The sequence below is a fragment of the Oncorhynchus masou genome, chromosome 15 (assembly GCF_036934945.1).
Source record: "Oncorhynchus masou masou isolate Uvic2021 chromosome 15, UVic_Omas_1.1, whole genome shotgun sequence".
Taxonomy (NCBI): Eukaryota; Metazoa; Chordata; class Actinopteri; order Salmoniformes; family Salmonidae; genus Oncorhynchus; species Oncorhynchus masou.
In genome coordinates this window covers 42,471,630-42,493,467 of record NC_088226.1, presented here as the reverse complement: position 1 = coordinate 42,493,467, position 21,838 = coordinate 42,471,630, and the positions used below count along the sequence as shown (strand labels likewise).

General features: G+C 43.3%; 1 protein-coding gene across 2 annotated transcripts in view; it reads right to left on the bottom strand.

Moving 5' to 3' along the window:
* LOC135556268 (zinc finger protein 644-like) overlaps window positions 1–21,838 on the bottom strand; it is a 53,963-nt gene that overhangs the window by 7,322 nt on the left and 24,803 nt on the right. For both annotated transcript variants that reach the window (XM_064989331.1, XM_064989332.1), the window contains 4 exons: window positions 15,495–18,569; window positions 15,015–15,222; window positions 6,973–7,183; window positions 333–498 (listed from right to left, as the gene is read on the bottom strand). In XM_064989331.1, coding sequence (XP_064845403.1) covers window positions 333–498; window positions 6,973–7,183; window positions 15,015–15,222; window positions 15,495–18,555 — 3,646 coding nt within the window. In that variant the 5' untranslated portion in view covers window positions 18,556–18,569. The remainder of the gene's footprint in view (window positions 1–332; window positions 499–6,972; window positions 7,184–15,014; window positions 15,223–15,494; window positions 18,570–21,838) is intronic.

Genomic DNA, 21,838 nt, shown 5'->3' with positions numbered 1-21,838 from the left:
AATAATAATTAGCATCAAATAAAATATACTTGGCAGGCAAAGTAACTGCAGTTTGTAACTTTATAGTTTTTAACTCCGTTACTTGGCAGAAGACAGAAAAATTGCACATTTTGGTTAACTGGGTTGTTTTAAACACTGTTCAGTCTCATCACAATAAAATAATGTTGTTGTTTTTTTTTGGGGGGGGGGGACATGTAAAAATACCTTTTCAACTTTACCATAATCATCACCAATTTTGAAATTGTACAATCTCAATGTCTTTTTCAGTTCTGAAAGTGCTCTAAAATGCTGATATTCTGATGTGTATAGAAATTATTTGTGAGGCTTCTTACCATGGGCCCAGTGTGTTTCCAGGTTGCTGGCCTGTTGGTTCTGTCTCCCCTCAACCCTCTCTTTGGTCATGATAAAGTGGTTCTTATCCGCATCATCCTTGTCCAACTTCCTCTTCCTCAAAAGCTTGCCTAAAGTGCTCGGGGAAGGTTCAATGACACCTCCTATCTGTAATAATAATAATACATAATACATTTTACTTGCACCTTTCAAGATACCCAAAGACACTTACAGAGTCAAATAAAATAAAGATATTGAACATAAGCAAATCAAATCGTATGTCACATACTCCGAATACAACTAGTGTAGACTTTACCGTGAAATGCTTGCTTATGAGCCCTTCCCAACGATAAAGAGTAATATATATATATATATATATATATATATATATATATATATATATATATATATATATATATATATACATTAGTTGAAGTCGGAAGTTTACATACACTTGGTTGGAGTCATTAAAACTTGTTTTTCAACCACTGATTATTAGAAAACCCTTTTGCAATTATGTTAGCACAGCTGAAAACTGAACTTTTTCAGCTGTGCTAACATAATTGCAAAATGGTTTTCTAATGATCAATTAGCCTTTTAAAATTATAAACTTGGATTAGCTAACAATGTGGAACACAGGAGTGATGGTTGCTGATAATTGGCCTCTGTGCGCCTACGTAGATATTCCATAAAAAATCTGCCATTTCCAGCTTCAATAATCATTTAGAACATTAACAATGTCGACACTGTATTTCTGATCAATTTGATGTTATTTTAATGGACAAAAATGTCATTTTCATTCAAAACCAAGGACATTTCTAAGTGACCCCAAACTTTTAGTACCAGTCAAAAGTTTGGACACACCTACTCATTCAAGGGTTATATATACATACAGTGCCTTGCGAAAGTATTCGGCCCCCTTGAACTTTGCGACCTTTTGCCACATTTCAGGCTTCAAACAAAGATATAAAACTGTATTTTTTTGTGAACAATCAACAAGTGGGACACAATCATGAAGTGGAACGACATTTATTGGATATTTCAAACTTTTTTAACAAATCAAAAACTGAAAAATTGGGCGTGCAAAATTATTCAGCCCCTTTACTTTCAGTGCAGCAAACTCTCTCCAGAAGTTCAGTGAGGATCTCTGAATGATCCAATGTTGACCTAAATGACTAATGATGATAAATACAATCCACCTGTGTGTAATCAAGTCTCCGTATAAATGCACCTGCACTGTGATAGTCTCAGAGGTCCTTTAAAGCGAAGAGAGCATCATGAAGAACAAGGAACACACCAGGCAGGTCCGAGATACTGTTGTGAAGAAGTTTAAAACCGGATTTGGATACAAAAAGATTTCCCAAGCTTTAAACATCCCAAGGAGCACTGTGCAAGCGATAATATTGAAATGGAAGGAGTATCAGACCACTGCAAATCTACCAAGACCTGGCCGTCCCTCTAAACTTTCAGCTCATACAAGGAGAAGACTGATCAGAGATGCAGCCAAGAGGCCCATGATCACTCTGGATGAACTGCACAGATCTACAGCTGAGGTGGGCGACTCTGTCCATAGGACAACAATCAGTCGTATATTGCACAAATCTGGCCTTTATGGAAGAGTGGCAAGAAGAAAGCCATTTCTAAAAGATATCCATAAAAAGTGTTGTTTAAAGTTTGCCACAAGCAACCTGGGAGACACACCAAACATGTGGAAGAAGGTGCTCTGGTCAGATGAAACCAAAATTGAACTTTTTGGCAACAATGCAAAACGTTATGTTTGGCGTAAAAGCAACACAGCTCATCACCCTGAACACACCATACCCACTGTCAAACATGGTGGTGGCAGCATCATGGTTTGGGCCTGCTTTTCCTCAGCAGGGACAAGGAAGATGGTTAAAATTGATGGGAAGATGGATGGAGCCAAATACATGACCATTCTGGAAGAAAACCTGATGGAGTCTGCAAAAGACCTGAGACTGGGACAGAGATTTGTCTTCCAACAAGACAATGATTCAAAACATAAAGCAAAATCTACAATGGAATGGTTCAAAAATAAACATATCCAGGTGTTAGAATGGCCAAGTCAAAGTCCAGACCTGAATCCAATCGTGAATCTGTGGAAAGAACTGAAAACTGCTGTTCACAAATGCTCTCCATCCAACCCACTTAGCTCGAGCTGTTTTGCAAGGAGGAATGGGAAAAAATTCATCTCTCGATGTGCAAAACTGATAGAGACATACCCCAAGCGACTTACAGCTGTAATCGCAGCAAAAGGTGGCGCTACAAAATATTAACTTAAGGGGGCTGAATAATTTTGCACGCCCAATTTTTCAGTTTTTGATTTGTTAAAAAAAGTTTGAAATATCCAATAAATGTCGTTCCACTTCATGATTGTGTCCCACTTGTTGTTGATTCTTCACAAAAAAATACAGTTTTATATCTTTATGTTTGAAGCCTGAAATGTGGCAAAAGGTCGCAAAGTTCAAGGGGGCCGAATACTTTCGCAAGGCACTGTATGTATGTATGTATGTATGTATGTATGTATGTATGTATGTATGTATGTTTATGTGTATATATATATATATATATATATACACACACATATACACATACATATATATACACACATATCTATATATACATATCTATATATATATATATATATATATATATATATACATATCTATATACACACATATATATATATATATATACACACATATACACATACATACATATATATATATATATATATATATATATACACACACACATATATACACACATATATATACATATATATACACACATATATATATACATATATGCATATACATATATATACATATATGCATATACATATATATACATATACATATACACTTACAAAGCATGTAGAGGTCTGCATTTTTTTTAATCATAGGTACACTCCAACTGTGAGAGACGGAATCTAAAACAAAAATCCAGAAAATCATATTGTATGGTTATTAATTTGCATTTTTTTGCATGACATAAGTATTTGATCACCTACCAACCAGTAAGAATTCCAGCTCTCACAGACCTAGTTAGTTTTTCTGTAAGAACCCCTCCTGTTCTCCACTCATTACCTGTATTAACTGCACCTGTTTGAACTCGTTTCCTGTATAAAAGACACCTGTCCACACACTCAATCAAACAGACTCCAACATCTCCACAATGGCCAAGACCAGAGAGCTGTGTAAGGACATCAGGGATAAAATTATAGACCTGCACAAGGCTGGGATGGGCTACAGGACAATAGGCAAGCAGCTTGGTGAGAAGGCAACAACTGTTGGCGCAATTATTAGAAAATGGAAGAAGTTCAAGATGACGGTCAACCACCCTCGGTCTGGGGCTCCATGCAAGATCTCACCTCATGATCATGAGGAAGGTGAGGGATCAGCCCAGAACTACATGGCAGGACCTGGTCAATGACCTGAAGAGAGCTGGGACCACAGTCTCAAAGAAAACCATTAGTAACACACTATGCCGTCATGGATTAAAATCCTGCAGCGCACGCAAGTTCCCCCTGCTCAAGCCAGCGCATGTCCAGGCCGTCTGAAGTTAGCCAATGACCATCTGGATGATCCAGAGGAGGAATGGTAGAAGGTCATGTGGTCTGATGAGACAAAAATAGAGCTTTTTGGTCTGAACTCCACTCACCGTGTTTTGAGGAAGAAGAAGGATGAGTACAACCCCAATAAAACAATCCTAACCGTGAAGCATGGAGGTGGAAAGATCATTCTTTGGGGATGCTTTTCTGCAAAGGGGACAGGACGACTGCACAGTATTGAGGGGAGGATGGCTGGGGCCATGTATTGCGAGATCTTAGCCAACAACCTCCTTACCTCAGTAAGAGCATTGAAGACGGGTCGTGGCTGGGTCTTCCAGCATGACAACGACCCGAAACACACAGCCAGGGCAACTAAGGAGTGGCTCCATAAGAAGCATCTCAAGGCCTAGCCAGTCTCCAGACCTGAACCCAATAGAAAATCTTTGGAGGGAGCTGAAAGTCCGTATTACCCAGCGACAGCCCCGAAACCTGAAGGATCTGGAGAAGGTCTGTATGGAGGAGTGGGCCAAAATCCCTGCTGCAGTGTGTGCAAACCTGGTCAAGAACTACAGGAAACGTATGATCTCTGTAATTGCAAACAAAGGTTTCTGTACCAAATATTAAGTTCTGCTTTTCTGATGTATCACATACTTTTGTCATGCAATAAAATGCAAATTAATTACTTAAAAATCATACAATGTGATTTTCTGGATTTTTGTTTTAGATTCCGTCTCTCACAGTTGAAGTGTACCTATGATAAAAATTACAGACCTCTCCATGCTTTGTAAGTGGGGAAAACCTGCAAAATCGGCAGTGTATCAAATACTTGTTCTCCCCACTGTGTGTGTGTATATATATACACACACACCCCTCAAAAAAATAAAGGGAACACTAAAATAACACATCCTAGATCTGAATGAATGAAATATTCTTATTAAATACTTTTTGCTTTACATAGTTGAATGTGCTGACAACAAAATCACACAAATTATCAATGGAAATCAAATTTATCAACCCATGGAGGTATGGATTTGGAGTCACACTCTAAATTAAAGTGGAAAACCACACTACAGGCCGATCCAACTTTGATGTAATGTCCTTAAAACAAGTCAAAATGAGGCTCAGTAGTGTGTGTGGCCTCCACGTGCCTGTATGACCTCCCTACAACGCCTGGGCATGCTCCTGATGAGGTGGCGGATGGTGTCCTGAGGGATCTCCTCCCAGACCTGGACTATAGCATCCGCCAACTCCTGGACAGTCTGTGGTGCAACGTGGCGTTGGTGGATGGAGCAAGACATGATGTCCCAGATGTGCTCAATTGGATTCAGGTCTGGAGAATGGGCGGGCCAGTCCATAGCATCAATGCCTTCCTCTTGCAGGAACTGCTGACACACTCAAGCCACATGAGGTCTAGCATTGTCTTGCATTAGGAGGAACCCAGGGCCAACCGCACCAGCATATGGTCTCACAAGGGGTCTGAGGATCTCATCTCGCTACCTAATGGCAGTCAGGCTACCTCTGGCGAGCACATGGAGGGTTGTGCGGCCCCCCAAAGAAATGCCACCCCACACCATGACTGACCCACCGCCAAACCGGTCATGCTGGAGGATGTTGCAGGCAGCAGAACGTTCTCCACGGCGTCTCCAGACTGTCACATGTGCTCAGTGTGAACCTGCTTTCATCACATAGTTTATGTGTCGGGGGGCTAGGGTCAGTTTGTTATATCTGGAGTACTTCTCCTGTCCTATTCGGTGTCCTGTGTGAATCTAAGTGTGCGTTCTCTAATTCTCTCCTTCTCTCTTTCTTTCTCTCTCTCGGAGGACCTGAGCCCTAGGACCATGCCCCAGGACTACCTGACATGATGACTCCTTGCTGTCCCCAGTCCACCTGGCCGTGCTGCTGCTCCAGTTTCAACTGTTCTGCCTTATTATTATTCAACCATGCTGGTCAATTATGAACATTTGAACATCTTGGCCATGTTCTGTTATAATCTCCACCCGGCACAGCCAGAAGAGGACTGGCCACCCCACATAGCCTGGTTCCTCTCTAGGTTTCTTCCTAGGTTTTGGCCTTTCTAGGGAGTTTTTCCTAGCCACCGTGCTTCTACACCTGCATTGCTTGCTGTTTGGGATTTTAGGCTGGGTTTCTGTACAGCACTTTGAGATATCAGCTGATGTACGAAGGGCTATATAAATACATTTGATTTGATTTGATCTGTGAAGAGCACAGGGCGCCAGTGGCAAATTTGCCAATCTTGGTGTTCTCTGGCAAATGCCAAACTTCCTACACGGTGTTGGGCTGTAAGCACAACCCCCACCTGTGGACGTTGGGCCCTCATACCACCCTCATGGAGTCTGTTTCTGACTGTTTGAGCAGACACATGCACATTTGTGGCCTGCTGGAGGTCATTTTGCAGGGCTCTGGCAGTGCTCCTCCTGCTCCTCCTTGCACAAAGGCGGCGGTAGCGGTCCTGCTGCTGGGTTGTTGCCCTCCTACGGCCTCCTCCACGTCTCCTGATGTAATGGCCGGTCTCCTGGTAGCGCCTCCATGCTCTGGACACTATGCTGACAGACACAGCAAACCTTCTTGCCACAGCTCGCATTGATGTGCCATCCTGGATGAGCTGCACTACCTGAGCCACTTGTGTGGGTTGTAGACTACGTCTCATGCTACCACTAGAGTGAAAGCACCGCCAGCATTCAAAAGTGACCAAAACATCAGCCAGGAAGCATAGGAACTGAGAAGTGGTCTGTGGTTATCACTTGCAGAACCACTCCTTTATTGGGGGTGTCTTGCTAATTGCCTATAATTTCCACTTGTTGTCTATTCCATTTGCACAACAGCATGTGAAATTTATTGTCAATCAGTGTTGCTTCCTAATTGGACAGTTTGATTTCACAGAAGTGTGATTGACTTGGAGTTACATTGTGTTGTTTAAGTGTTCCCTTTATTTTTTTGAGCAGTATATATATGCTACCATTCAAAAGGTGACATACAATTAACTTTTACTTTATATATATATATATATATAAATAAAATAGCATGGTACCAATACAGCACCTCAACAGTACCTCTATACTCTTCCTCTTAGGAAAGAAATCCTCTCTCTCAACTCCCTCCTGCCTGGGTGTATTTGCACTGGGATCCCATGGAGTGGGAGTGCCATTCTGGCCCAGCTGGCAGCCATGTTGGACCTTCACTGGGATCCCCATAGGTGTTAGGAAGAGCCCGTCGCTGCCAATGAACTTCTGGGAGATGGTTGGTCGAGAGATTAACTGCTTCCTGTTCAGGTTTCAAATAAAACACAACAATGATATAGCCAGAGAGATACATGAAAAAGTACAATAAAATAAAAATAGCCATCATGAAAAATAAATACAAATTAAGACAAAAAAAAAAAAAAATCCTATCTACAGTACCAGTCAAAGGTTTGACACACCTACTCATTCAAGGGTTTTTCTTTATTGTTACAGTTTTCCACATTGTAGAATAATAGTGAAGACATCAAACCAATTAAATAACACATATGGAATCATGTAGTAAGTAAAAAAGTGTGAAACAAAACAAGAGATTTTAGATTCTTCAAAGTCGCCATCCTTTGCCTTGACGACAGCTTTGCACACTCTTGGCATTCTCTCAACCAGCTTCACCTGGAATGCTTTTCCAACAATCTTGAAGGAGTTCCCGCATTTTCTGAGCACTTGTTGGCTGCTTTTCCTTCACTCTGCGGTCCAACTCAACCCAAACCATCTCAATTGGAATGAAGTCGGGTGATTATGGAGGCCAGGTCATCTGATGCAGCACTCCATCACTCCCCTTCTTGGTCTAATAGCCCTTACAAAGCCTGGTGGTGTGTTGGGTCATTGTCTTGTTGAAAAACAAATGATAGTCCCACTAAGCGCAAACCAGCTGTGGTAGTCATGCTGGTTAAGTGTGCCTTGAATTCTAAATAAATCACAGTGTTACCAGCAAAGCACCCCCACACCACCTCCTCCATGCTTCGCGGTGGGAACCACACATGCAGAGATCATACGTTCACCTACTCTGCGTCTGAAAAAGACACAGCAGTTGGAACCAAAAATCTCAAATTTAGACTCATCAGACCAAAAGACAGATATCCACCGGTCTAATGTCCCTTGCTCGTGTTTCTTGGCCCAAGCAAGTCTCTTCATATTATTGGTGTCCTTTGGTAGCTGTTTCTTTGCAGCAATTCGACCATGAAGGCCTGATTCACGCAGTCTCCTCTGAACAGTTGATGTTGAAATGTGTCTGTTACTTGAACCCTGTGAAACATTTACTTGGGCTGCAATTTCTGAGCCTGGTAACTCTAATGAACGTATCCTCTGCAGAGGTAAATCTGTGTCTTCTTTTACTGTGGCGGCCCTCATGAGAGCCAGTTTCATCATAGTGCTTGATGGTTTTTGCAACTGAACTTGAAGCAGCATTCAAAGATCTAGAAATGTTCCGCATTGACCGACTTTCATGTCTTAAAGTAATGATGGACTGTTGTTGCTCTGTTTATTTGATCTGTTTCTGCCATCATATGGACTTGGTCTTTTACCAAATAGGGCTATCTTCTGTATACCAACCATACCTTGTCACAACACAAATGATTTGCTCAAATGAAATGAATTCCTCTAATTACATTTTAATTTCATGAGCTGGTTGAGAGAATGCCAAGAGTGTATAAAGCTGTCATCAAGGCAAAGGGTGGCTACTTTGAAGAATCTCACATTTATTTTTTTATTTTTTTTTATTATTTTACCTTTATTTAACTAGGCAAGTCAGTTCAGAACAAATTCTTATTTTCAATGACGGCCTATTCTTCTTTTGGCAAACTCCAAGCGGCCTGTCATGTGCCTTTTACTGATGAGTGGCTTCCATTTGGCCACTCTACCATTAAGGCCTGATTGGTGGAGTGCTGCAGAGATGGTTGACCGTTTGGAAGGTTCTCCCATCTCCACAGAGGAACTCTGGAGCTCTGTCAGAGTGACCATCAGGTTCTTGGTCACCTTCCTGACCAAGACCCTTCTCCCCCGATTGCTCAGTTTGGTTGGGCGGCGAGCTTAAGGAAGATGGTTCCAAACTTGGTGGTTCCAAACTTCTTCCATTTAAGAATGTTGGAGACCACTGTGTTCTTGGGAACCTTCAATGCTGCAGACATTTTTTGGTCCCCTTCCCCAAAACAATGCCTAGACACAATCCTGTCTCGAAGCTCTACGGACAATTCCTTCGACCTCATGGCTTGGTTTTTGCTCTGACATGCACTGTCAACTCTGGGACCTTATATAGAAAGGTGTATGCCTTTCCAAATCATGTCCAATCAATTGAATTTACTACAGGTAGACTCCAATCAAGTTGTAGAAACATCTCAAGGATGACCAATGGAAACAGGATGCACCTGAGGTCAATATCGAGTCGCATAGCAAAGGGCCTGAATACTTAAGTAAATAAGGTATTTTGTTTTTTTGTTTTTAATAGATTTGTAAACATTTCTAAATACCTGTTTTCACTTCATCATTATGGGGTACTGGGTGTAGATTGCTGAGGACTTTCTTGTTATTTAATACATTTTAGAATAAGGCTGTAACGTAACAAAATGTGGAAAAAGTCAAGGGGTCTGAATACTTTCAGAAGGCACTGTATATATATAATATACAAACTACATGACCAAAAGTATGCGGACACCCTACTCATCGAACATCTCATTCCAAAATCTTGGGCATTAATAAATGCGGAAGACACCCCTTTTGCTGCTACCATAGCCTCCACTCTTCTGGGAAGACTTTCCACTAGATGTTGGAACATTGCTGTGGGGACTTGCTTCCATTCAGCCACAAGAGTATTAGTGAGGTCTGGCTCTGATGATGCGTGTCAACGTTCCAATTCATCCCAAAGGTGTTCAAAGGGGTTGAGGTCAGGAACCTGAGCAGACCAGTCGAGTTCTTACACACCAATCTCGACAAACCATTTCTGTGTGGACCTCGTGTTGTGGGCGGGGGCATTGTCATGTTGAAACAGGAAAGGGCCTTCCTGAAATGATTGCCACAATGTTGGAAGCACAGAATTGTCTTGAATGTCATTGTATGCTGTAGCATTATGATTTCCCTTTACTGGAACTAATGGGCCTAGGCCGAACCATGAGAAACAGCCCCAGACCATTATTACTCCTCCACCAAACTTTACAGTTGGCACTATGCATTGGGGCAGGCACTATGCATTGCATTCTGTGAGCTTGTGTAGCCTGCCGCTGTGCAGCTGAGTCGTTGTTGCTCCTAGATGTTTCCACCTCACAATAACCACACTTACAGTTGACCAGGGCAGCACTAGCAGGGCAGAAATTTGACTTGTTGGAAAGGTGGCAACCTATGACAGTGCCACGTTGAAAGTCACTGAGCTCTTCAGTACTGGCCATTCTACTGCCAGTGTTTGTCTATGAAGATTGCATGGTTGTGTGCTTGGCCATGTAGTATATATACAAAGTATACTAATTTTGTGTCATTGATTTACACACAATACCCCATAATGTCAAAGTGGAATTTAGCTTAAAGAACATTTTAGAAATCCATCCAAAATTAAAAGCTGAAATGTCTTGAGTTAATAACCATTGAGTTAATAAGCATTAAAAAAACAGACATTGAATATCCCTTTGAGCATTGTGATGTTATTAATTACAATTTGGATGGTGTATCAATAACTCAGTTGCCGGAGAGGAATGAAACCACTTCAAATCAAATTTTATTTGTCACATACACATGGTTAGCAGATGTTAATGCGAGTGTAGCGAAATGCTTGTGCTTCTAGTTCCGACAATGCAGTAATAACCAACAAGTAATCTAACTAACAATTCCAAAACTACTGTCTTATACACACAAGTGTAAGGGGATAAAGAATATGTACATAAATATATATGGATGAGTGATGGTACAGAGCAGCATAGGCAAGATACAGTAGATGGTATCGACTACAGTATATACATATGAGATGAGTATGTAAACAAAGTGGCATAGTTAAAGTGGCAAGTGATACATGTATTACATAAAGATGCAGTACATGATATAGAGTACAGTATATCCGTATGCATATGAGATTAATAATGTAGGGTATGTAAACATTATATTAGGTAGCATTGTTTAAAGTGGCTAGTGATATATTTTACATAATTTCCCATCAATTCCCATTATTAAAGTGGCTGGAGTTGAGTCAGTGTGTTGGCAGCAGCCACTCAATGTTAGTGGTTGCTGTTTAACAGTCTGATGGCCTTGAGATAGCTGTTTTTCAGTCTCTCGGTCCCAGCTTTGATGCACCTGTACTGACCTCGCCTTCTGGATGATAGCGGGGTGAACAGGCAGTGGCTCGGGTGGTTGTTGTCCTTGATGATCTTTATGACCTTCCTGTAACATCGGGTGGTGTAGGTGTCCTGGAGGGCAGTCCTCACTACCCTCTGGAGAGCCTTACGGTTGAGGGCGGAGCAGTTGCCGTACCAGGCGGTGATACAGCCCGCCAGGATGCTCTCGATTGTGCATCTGTAGAAGTTTGTGAGTGCTTTTGGTGACAAGCCGAATTTCTTCAGCCTCCTGAGGTTGAAGAGGCGCTGCTGCGCCTTCTTCACGATGCTGTCTGTGTGGGTGGACCAATTCAGTTTGTCTGTGGTGTGTATGCCGAGGAACTTAAAACTTACTACCCTCTCCACTACTGTTCCATCGATGTGGATAGGGGGGTGTTCCCTCTGCTGTTTCTTGAAGTCCACAATCATCTCCTTAGTTTTGTTGAGTGTGAGGTTATTTTCCTGACACCACACTCCGAGGGCCCTCACCTCCTCCCTGTAGGCCGTCTCGTCGTTGTTGGTAATCAAGCCTACCGCTGTTGTGTCGTCCGCAAACTTGATGATTGAGTTGGAGGCGTGCGTGGCCACGCAGTCGTGGGTGAACAGGGAGTACAGGAGAGGGCTCAGAAGGCACCCTTGTGGGGCCCCAGTGTTGAGGATCAGCGGGGTGGAGATGTTGTTGCCCACCCTCACCACCTGGGGGCGGCCCGTCAGGAAGTCCAGTACCCAGTTGCACAGGGCGGGGTCGAGACCCAGGGTCTCGAGCTTGATGACGAGCTTGGAGGGTACTATGGTGTTAAATGCCAAGCTGTAGTCGATGAACAGCATTCTCACATAGGTATTCCTCTTGTCCAGATGGGTTAGGGCAGTGTGCAGTGTGGTTGAGATTGCATCGTCTGTGGACCTATTTGGGTGGTAAGCAAATTGGAGTGGGTCTAGGGTGTCAGGTAGGGTGGAGGTGATATGGTCCTTGACTAGTCTCTCAAAGCACTTCATGATGACGGAAGTGAGTGCTACGGGGCGGTAGTCATTTAGCTCAGTTACCTTAGCTTTCTTGGGAACAGGAACAATGGTGGCCCTCTTGAAGCATGTGGGAACAGCAGACTGGGATAGGGATTGATTGAATATGTCCGTAAACACACCAGCCAGCTGGTCTGCGCATGCTCTGAGGGCGCGGCTGGGGATGCCTTCTGGGCCTGCAGCCTTGCGAGGGTTAACACGTTTAAATGTTTTACTCACCACGGCTGCAGTGAAGGAGAGTCCGCATGTTTTTTCGTTGCAGGCCGTGTCAGTGGCACTGTATTGTATTGTCCTCAAAGCAGGCAAAAAAGTTATTTAGTCTGCCTGGGAGCAAGACATCCTGGTCCGTGACGGAGCTGGTTTTCTTTTTGTAATCCATGATTGACTGTAGATCCTGCCACATACCTCTTGTGTCTGAGCCGTTGAATTGAGAATCTACTTTGTCTCTATACTGACGCTTAGCTTGTTTGATTGCCTTGCGGAGGGAATAGCTGCACTGTTTGTATTCGGTCATGTTTCCGGTCACCTTGCCCTGATTAAAAGCAGTGGTTCGCGCTTTCAGTTTCACCCGAATGCTGCCATCAATCCACGGTTTCTGGTTTGGGAATGTTTTAATCGTTGCTATGGGAACGACATCTTCAATGCACGTTCTAATGAACTCGCACACCAAATCAGCGTATTCGTCAATGTTGTTGTCTCACGCAATACGAAACATATCCCAGTCCACGTGATGGAAGCAGTCTTGGAGTGTGGAATCAGATTGGTCGGACCAGCGTTGGACAGACCTCAGCGTGGGAGCTTCTTGTTTTAGTTTCTGTCTGTAGGCAGGGATCAACAAAATGGAGTCGTGGTCAGCTTTTCCGAAAGGAGGGCGGAGCAGGGCCTTATATGCGTCGCGGAAGTTAGAATAACAATGATCCAAGGTTTTGCCAGCCCTGGTTGCGCAATCAATATGCTGATACAATTTAGGGAGTCTTGTTTTCAGATTAGCCTTGTTAAAATCCCCAGCTACAATGAATGCAGCCTCAGGATGTATGGATTCCAGCTTGCAAAGAGTCAAATAAAGTTTGTTCAGAGCCATCGATGTGTCTGCTTGGGGGGGGGGGGATATATACGGCTGTGATTATAATCGAAGAGAATTCTCTTGGTAGATAATGCGGTCGACATTGGATTGTGAGGAATTCTAAATCAGGTCAATAGAAGGATCTCGTTAGCCATAAGGCATACGCCCCCGCCCTTCTTACCAGAAAGATGTTTGTTTCTGTCGGCGCGATGCGTGGAGAAACCAGCTGGCTGCACCGACTCCGATAGCGTCTCTCCAGTGAGCCATGTTTCCGTGAAGCAAAGAACGCTACAGTCTCTGATGTCCCTCTGGAATGCTACCTTGCTCGGATTTCATCAACCTTGTTGTCAAGAGACTGGACATTGGCGAGAAGAATGCTAGGGAGTGGTGCACGATGTGCCCGTCTCCGGAGTCTGACCAGAAGACCGCCTCGTTTCCCTCTTTTACGAAGTCGTTTTTTTGGATCGCCGGCTGGGATCCATTCCGTTGTCCTGGGTGAAAAGCAGAACACAGGATCCGCTTCGCGAAAGTCATATTCTTGGTCGTACTGATGGTGAGTTGACGCTGCTCTTATATTCAGTAGATCTTCTCGACTGTATGTAATGAAACCTAAGATGACCTGGGGTACTAATGTAAGAAATAACACGTAAAAAAAAACAAAAAACTGCATAGTTTCCTAGGAACGCGAAGCGAGGCGGCCATCTCTGTCGGCGCCGGAAGGGATTTCACCATGAGGCTAATGGTGACTTTAAAACAGTTACAGAGTTTAATAGCTGCGATAGGAGTAACGTGAGGATGGATCAACAACATTGTAATTACTCCACAATAGTAACCTAATTCACAGAGTGAAAATAAGTAAGCCTGTACAGACATTCTGTTTGCTATAAGGCACTAAAGAAACTACAATTCGGCAAAGAAATTAACTTTATGTCCTGAACACAAAGCGTTATGTTTGGGGCAAATCCAACACAACACACATCACATTTTTTTCAAGCACAGTGATGGCTGCATTATGTTATGGGTATGCTTGTAATCGTTTAGGACTGGGGAGTTTTTCCAGGATAAAAAGTACCGGAATGGAACTAAGCACAGGCAAAATCGTAGAGGAAAACCTGGTTCAGTCTGCTTTCCACCAAGCACTGGGAGATTAATGTACCTTTCAGGGCAAATCTACACTTGAGTTGCTTATCAAGAAGACAGTGAATGTTCCAGAGTGGCCGAGTTACAGTTTTGACTTAAATCTGCTTGAAAATCTATGGCAAGACCTGAAAATGGCTGTCTTGCAATGATCAACAACCAATTTGAGCTTGAAGAATTTTGAAAAGACTAATGCACAATCCAGGTGTGGAGACTTACCATAAAGACTCACAGCTGTAATCACTGCCAAAGATGATTCTACAAAGTACTGTCTTAGGGGTGTGAATACTTAAATTACGTAAATTAGATATGTCTGTAGTTCATTTTCAATAAATTAGCAAAAACATTTAAAAACATATTCACTTTGCCATTATGGGTTATTGTGTGTAGATGGTTAGAAAAAAATATATACAAAACATTTTGGATTCAGGCACAACAAAATGTGGAATAAGTCAAGGGGTATGAATACTTTCTGAAGACACTGTATACATGATATAGGATAGAATATTGCATTACATCCCTTAAAGGTGTGGACAGTAACTTTTTCAAGGAAATGTTTACAGTACCTGTTGAGAATCTGGAGGATGTTCTGGTGTTCCTGCTCGTCCTTTAGCAGCTCATTGAGAATACACACTGGACTCTTACTGGTGCTGGTGCTGGTCTTCCCTATTTGCTTCAGGTGGCCCCTCACGTGGTTGGAGAGGCCTGTCTTGGTGTCGAACCAGCCCCAGCACAGGGGACAGGTGTGCTCCGCCTGAGACTCCGGCTTCTCAGCTGCAACATGGAGATCATAAAAAAGGTTACGTTTTTACTATCTACATGTACATGTATTGCACTTATCGCTCTTATCCAGAGCAATCTAGGTAAATTACTAGCTAACTTTGGGGTAACTTTGAGCACTATCTATAGAAAAATAACATGACACACTTGACTGGGAAAAAAACTGTAATAAGTAAAGTTACTGTGTAATTACAGATTACTTTAACCCTATTACAATGCAATCGTGCAGAAAACAATAAGTTATTGAATATAAATACGTTGCTCACCTTTTTTGATCCTCCGCACCACAGAGGGGACCTTCCTGCGTACGCGTGGCTGTCGGTCCTGTGAGGCTACCCGCTCAGGTGACACCACATGGCGAGCGTCATAACTCAGCCCCAACCTGTACAGGTGCCCTCGCACGTGATTGGATAAGCCCACCCCAGACTCAAACACAGCAGGACAGTAGGGGCAGGACTTCCTTTCTGTTCCAAAATAAGGGGAGAAGTCATAGTCATAGGAGAGACTCTGGTTGTGTGTGCCGGTGGTGGTGGGTGACTCTGGAGAATCGTCACACACTGAGCTTTCTATACACTCTTCTTTGATGATAAGCTTCTGTATGTCATTGCTGTCATACTCCCCGTCCTTGTCTTCAGTCTTATTAAAATGGTGGTCAACCTGAACAGGGTTCTTTTCCAAACGGCCAATGTCAGCAGCAGGTGCAGGATTCTCTTTGAGAGAAGAACCCCTCTGTCTGCGTATGAAGTAGCTACGGGCGTAGGGGTTCCTCTCGTTCTCACTACTATCCAGGAAGTTGGCTGTAGCCTCGCTGGTGTAGGCACTAAAGTCATACGTGTCCTCATAATCATTGTCTTCCTCTGTGTCCTCAGGAGTGGTAGTCTCTTTTAATTTTGGGTTCAGTTTTGGCAAAACATTATCAACCACCTTGTCCACACTGTTGTGGAAGGGAGTGGACATTTTTCTTTTGGATGGGGTCTTTTGGGTAACAGCTTGTGCCTCTGACTTCCTGCCGGTCAAGTCGTTGCTACCTCCCTGACTCTTGTCAGAGTTGTAGCTATGATACAGCATCTGGCCTGGTTTAATCATCTTGGATGTAAGCAACACATCAACATTTGAGGGATATTTTGTCCTTTCGGAGATTCCCGAAACCACATGGTCGTATAGTTGATTGTCTTCCTCAACATAAGGGAGACCTGTTGTCACGTCTATTTTCTCTGTTAGTTTAGGAGATAATTTGCTTGGCTTGTCACTCCTCCACAGGGAAGGTGACAGCTTGTTTGCTGAGCTGACAATGCTGCACTTGAACTGAGAGGAGGTAAGACCTTTGTAAGTCTTCTGTGTGTCTGCTGTGTCTCTCATGTAAAAGTCAGCTACACTACCGGACCAAAAGCGAAAATCCGCTCTTTTCCAGAAAGCAGGCTTTTTAATACAGAACTTTGGCTTTAGCTGCAGTCGTTTTAAATCTGCTGCTTTTTTGGACGGGTCAGCTAGGCTATATTGATCTGGATTGTTAAGTGCTTTTTTAAATGGCGGATTTTCACATTCATCATCAGAATCAGACTGTTGGTGTATCAGCTCACAATGCCTTTTAAGGCAATCTTCATTCTGGGTGCTGAAACGGCACACTTTACAGTGAAACAGAACATGACTGGATTCATCATTGTTATCTGTAAGAAACTCTGACTCCTCATCTTTGATCACGTTCTTGTACTTGGACTTCAGTGTGTCACAGTGCATCGCGTACAGGTGTGCTTCAAGCTCCCGTTCCGTCAATGCCACGTGGTTGCACTCCGCACAGAGGTAATAACGTTTATCCTTGTTGTGTGTCTTGGCGTGCTGGACAAACATCTTGGGGCAATTGGTCCCGAACACACACTGCGGGCACTGGAGCTTGGCGTTCCTGCCTTCGTCTCGGAGTTTGTTGAGTCCCTGTATCTCCTCCATGAGTTTCTCCCGTCTCTCCTGGTGGATAATTATGTGCTTGAGGAGGGAGCTGCGATCGCGGAACGAACGCCCACACTCCCTGCATATAAAAGGCCGGGGAACTTTCTCATGGTGGCGTGCCTGATGATTTTGCCCATCTAAATGATACATCACATGTCTATGCAAATGCCTTTTCTCCTTGAAATTAACATTGCACATTGTGCATGGAAAGAATGATGGTTCTTGTTTGGATTGCTCTGTCTTAAGCTGTTTGGGCTTTCTACTAAAGAGGGAGACGGAGGGATTGTCCTTCGGGCAATCTGCTCTTACAATCAGCTTCTTAATGATTACAGGGCTGTCACTGGGATGCTCTTGACATGAATTCACAGAAGTTTGTACATCAGCCTTTTTACAGGGGGAATCATCTTCATTTATGTTGGAGATGTCAAAATCCTCATCATCCTCCTCCTCTTCAATATGCCACTTTTTGTAGGTGTGATTTGTGCTGCAGTTGTAAACTTTTTCAGGAGAGCCTGCCGTACCCACCAGGTGTATTTTACGCTTCCTCTGTCTTTGGCTGGTAAGCTGAGACATCACTCCCACTCCTGCAGTGTTTGTCTCTAAGCTGCTGTCAACTGTGCGATTCTTCCACAACGCCCGTATGAGCTCTTTCTGTGAATCCCAGTGTAGTGCATCAGTCCCGTCAAAACCGTCCGACGAGCTCTCAGAGGACTCTGTGGTGTTTAAGTCCCATATAGATATGGCTCTAGCCTCGACTCCCTCGGCCGTCCATATTTGGTTAATTGGCGTTTGGTGTGATTGTGGACTGTGGCCTGACAAGGTGGTGTCGAGGGCCTGGTAGGGCAGTTCAGCCTCACTAGCCTCAGAGTCTGATGGTGACGTGTTGTTGGCCCCTGGCTGCGTGGTGGCTAGTGTTTTCAGAACGAGCCCTGCTGGGTTCTTCAGGGCGTCTGATTGAAGCTCACTGGGTGGTGGTAACACCTGAGGGCTTGTGTCCCTCCCAGATTGTCGTAGTTGGGCGTCCTGGGCCTCCACCAGGACATTGTTGGACATTGTGCTGTTTTTGTTCAGGCCACAGCTCTCCTCTGAGGCGGGGTGTGAACCAGGTCCATTAACAAGTGCTCCTGAAGGCAGTGAATGGGCTGCTTGGGCTGTGTGGGGAACAGCAGGGACACTGCTGGGTACAAATGAACTGGGCTGTGCTCCATTTAAAGGGTTTGGGAGTCCGTCAGAAGACAGCTGCTCTGACAGACCTGCAGCATTGTTCTTCAGGGAAGACGTGTGACGCTGTAATGGCTCCTGAGTGGCACCGGAGCTGTCACACACTGGTTCCACCACATCTCCTTCTTTGTTCTCTTGTGCATTTGGCTTTATATCAGCCATCTCACCAGTATGTTCTGAGAAGAGGGAAACAGAGAGGAATAACCAAATCAGCTTAAAACATGCTCAATAATTTATGTCATGTTTTGAGAGCTAAAGGCGGTGAAAAATGTATTATTAAAATGTGTCAAATTGAAATATGTACAGCCCAACCCACCACAATTATCATATCACTACATTGTATATAATTTTAAAATCAAATGCAGGCTGATACTATGTTGAATAACAAATCCAAACAATTACTATTTTATTCACAGTGTTAAGTTTCAGCTCTGCCTACTTTCTCCCCAACTGTTCCACACAATGAGAGTTTTATCCGCATTACTTCAGCGCTCCTCTCTGGTGCTGCATTATGATTTTCCTCACACCCTCGTCCGCCACTTCTCTTCACAACAAACCCTGCTGTTAGCCCCAGATACCCCGGTGAGGGCTCTTAATTACCAGAGCACACCTCTGGGATACAACCTTCCTGTTCCTCCCCCGAAAGCTCCCAGACGCCTGCTAAAATTGACCAATTTCCATGGGAACAAAGTAGACTTCCAATGAGATCATACTCAGTCTTAGCACTCTGTGATGGTGCCAACACGGGTCCCAGCACGACGCTGTTGTTGCTCCAATCCTGACAAATTGGCATGCGTCGTGCTACACAATCAGTCTGTCTCACACAAACACACGCATGAACACACACACACACACACGTGCACACAAGCATGCACGTGCACACACACACACAGATATAAAACATACACACACACAGCTATTAAAATACACAAGTATATAAACAGAAATCAATAGTCGTCAGGACAGATTGCTGAATGTAATAGAGACTCAACTGTTTAAACAAGCCACTTAAAAGAGTGAAAATACATGAATAAAATCTTCTAACATTTAACACTCTTCCTAGCCTTGTAATAGTCAAGCTGTGAGACTAAGAGATGAGGTGATGTATTTTACAGCTTGGTAGAATGTGAAGTGTCCAGGCAGGGTTGTTGTAGCCCTAGCTGATAGACATAGGGTTCATCCCAAATGGCACCCTATTCCCCATTTAGTGCACTACTTTTGACCAGGACCCATAATGGGCTCTGGTCAAAAGTAGTGCACTATAAGGAATAGGGTGCCATTTGGAATAAACCGTAGTGTAGTCCACAATGTATGCTCAGTGGATTTGACATGATCCAGTGTTGGCTGCTCTCTACAGGAAGCTACGTCGCTAACGAAGTGGTAAATTCAGTGTTAATGAGTGGCTTCACTGTTACCACCTCTGAGGTAAAACCTTCCGAGCACCATATTCCCTCCATCTGCTGTAGTGTTACTGTAGGGGCTTGGGTTAGCAGGGAGGGAGAGGCAGAAAAGACGCTCTGCATTTAAAGCTAACGTCACTGCTACCCCCCTTGAACAGCAGGGTGGCAAATCCATCAGAATATGATTACAGCTTTACATTTAGAGGCTCATTAGCAGCAGTACCAGCCAGGGGTGAAAGTAAGGCAGTACGGTCCGGTACGGGGTCCCAGCAAAATAATTTGTGGGGGTATGCCGTACCGGTAAATCATGAGCCTATCACAATAATGCAAACAAAATATCAAGAAAACTGTTGGCTATTACACCCATATTTATCAGTAGGCTATCACATGTCAGAGGCATGAAAAATTCAGGAATGGACCTGAAAACGGGTGGTATAGCCTGCACTCCAAAATGCGATGTGGTTCAACGAGAACACCGACATTTTGCCAAGGTACAGATGAATGGCCGACACTGAGCTGTGCATGGACAGCAGTGGAAGCATACATTCTGGACTAATGATTATCGCCTAAATGTCATTAGAGTCTGTGGTGTTTTGTAACGGAGGCCTCTTTCCATTCGTCACTGTAGGTTGCGAGTGGATGGCGTGCACGGGTAGCCTAGTAAAGGAGTCCTTTGAATTGACTGGTTGTGTTTATGCCACAATCAATCACAATTATAATATAAAGCCCTTCTTACATCAGCTGATGTCCCAAAATGCTGTACAGAAACACAGCCTAAAACCCCAAACAGTAAGCAATGCAGGTGTAGAAGCACGGTGGCTTAGGATAAAACACCCTAGAAAAGCCAGAACGTAGGAAGAAACCTCGAGAGGATAAAATAAGTCATACTTTTTAAAAGTTAAATGACACATCTTTACAACTACAACAGAGATCCTATTGAATTATGATGGATTCTATATGTAATTATTGGATTATGCACGTGCATACATAAGAGGTCACCTACCGGGAAGAAATTAAATCTACTTTCACCCCTGGTACTAGCATACAATATGACTCTCCCTCTTTCTGTTCCAAATATAACAACCACAAGCAAGCAGCTAGGGTTCAACAGCAATGCCATTTTAAAACATGCATTTCCTTTCATTTACTTCATTTAGTTCATGTGAAAAAGGCTGACTTTGCATTGCCAGAAGCTATTGACAATGATTATAGGCTTAAGTGCATTTAAGTCGTATGGGTAGATCGATCGCTATCTTTTCTATGAGATGTATTACTATTAATCCAGCTCTACATCTTTCCCCAAGACTGGGGAAACTGTATACTGTATATGCGAGAATGTTCAGTAATCATTATGTTCTAGAACATTCTTAAATAAAAGCTTTGTGTTCAGCCAAATTCTACTGAATGCATTAAAAATAAAAAAAAACTTGATGAAAGACCTCCCAGATATGTATAATATGTCACTGGGATTTTTCTTTCTTTGAATCCTTTTGGTTCTGGGTGTATCAGCACTTGCAGTAACACTCGTATAGCACCTCATCTTGAGGTTACTGCAGGAAAAACAGTGAGGCGATAATTGCATATTATCATAATTTTTCTGTATTCCCTGAAGATACATAAACCTTTGAGATATTTTATAATCAGCTTGTCTCAGCGACCCAATGTCTTTAAAAGCATTGTAGAAAAGCATTTCAAACTTTAGAACATCTTACCCTTGATCTTACACCAAAACCTGTCGACAAAATACACTACACTGAGGGTAAAAAACATTAAGAACACCTTCCTAATATTGAGTTGCCCCCCCCTCCTTGCCTTTGGAACAGCCTCAATTCGTCGGGGCATGTACTCTGCATGGTGTCAAAAGCGCTCCACAGGGATGCTGGCCCATGTTGACTCCAATGCCTGCCATAGACTGGATGTCCTTTGGGTGGTGGACCATTCTTGATACACACAGGGAACTCTTGAAACTGTTGAGTGTGAAAAACCCACCAGTGTTTCAGTTCTTGACACAAACTGGTGCACCTGGCACCTACTACCATACCCTG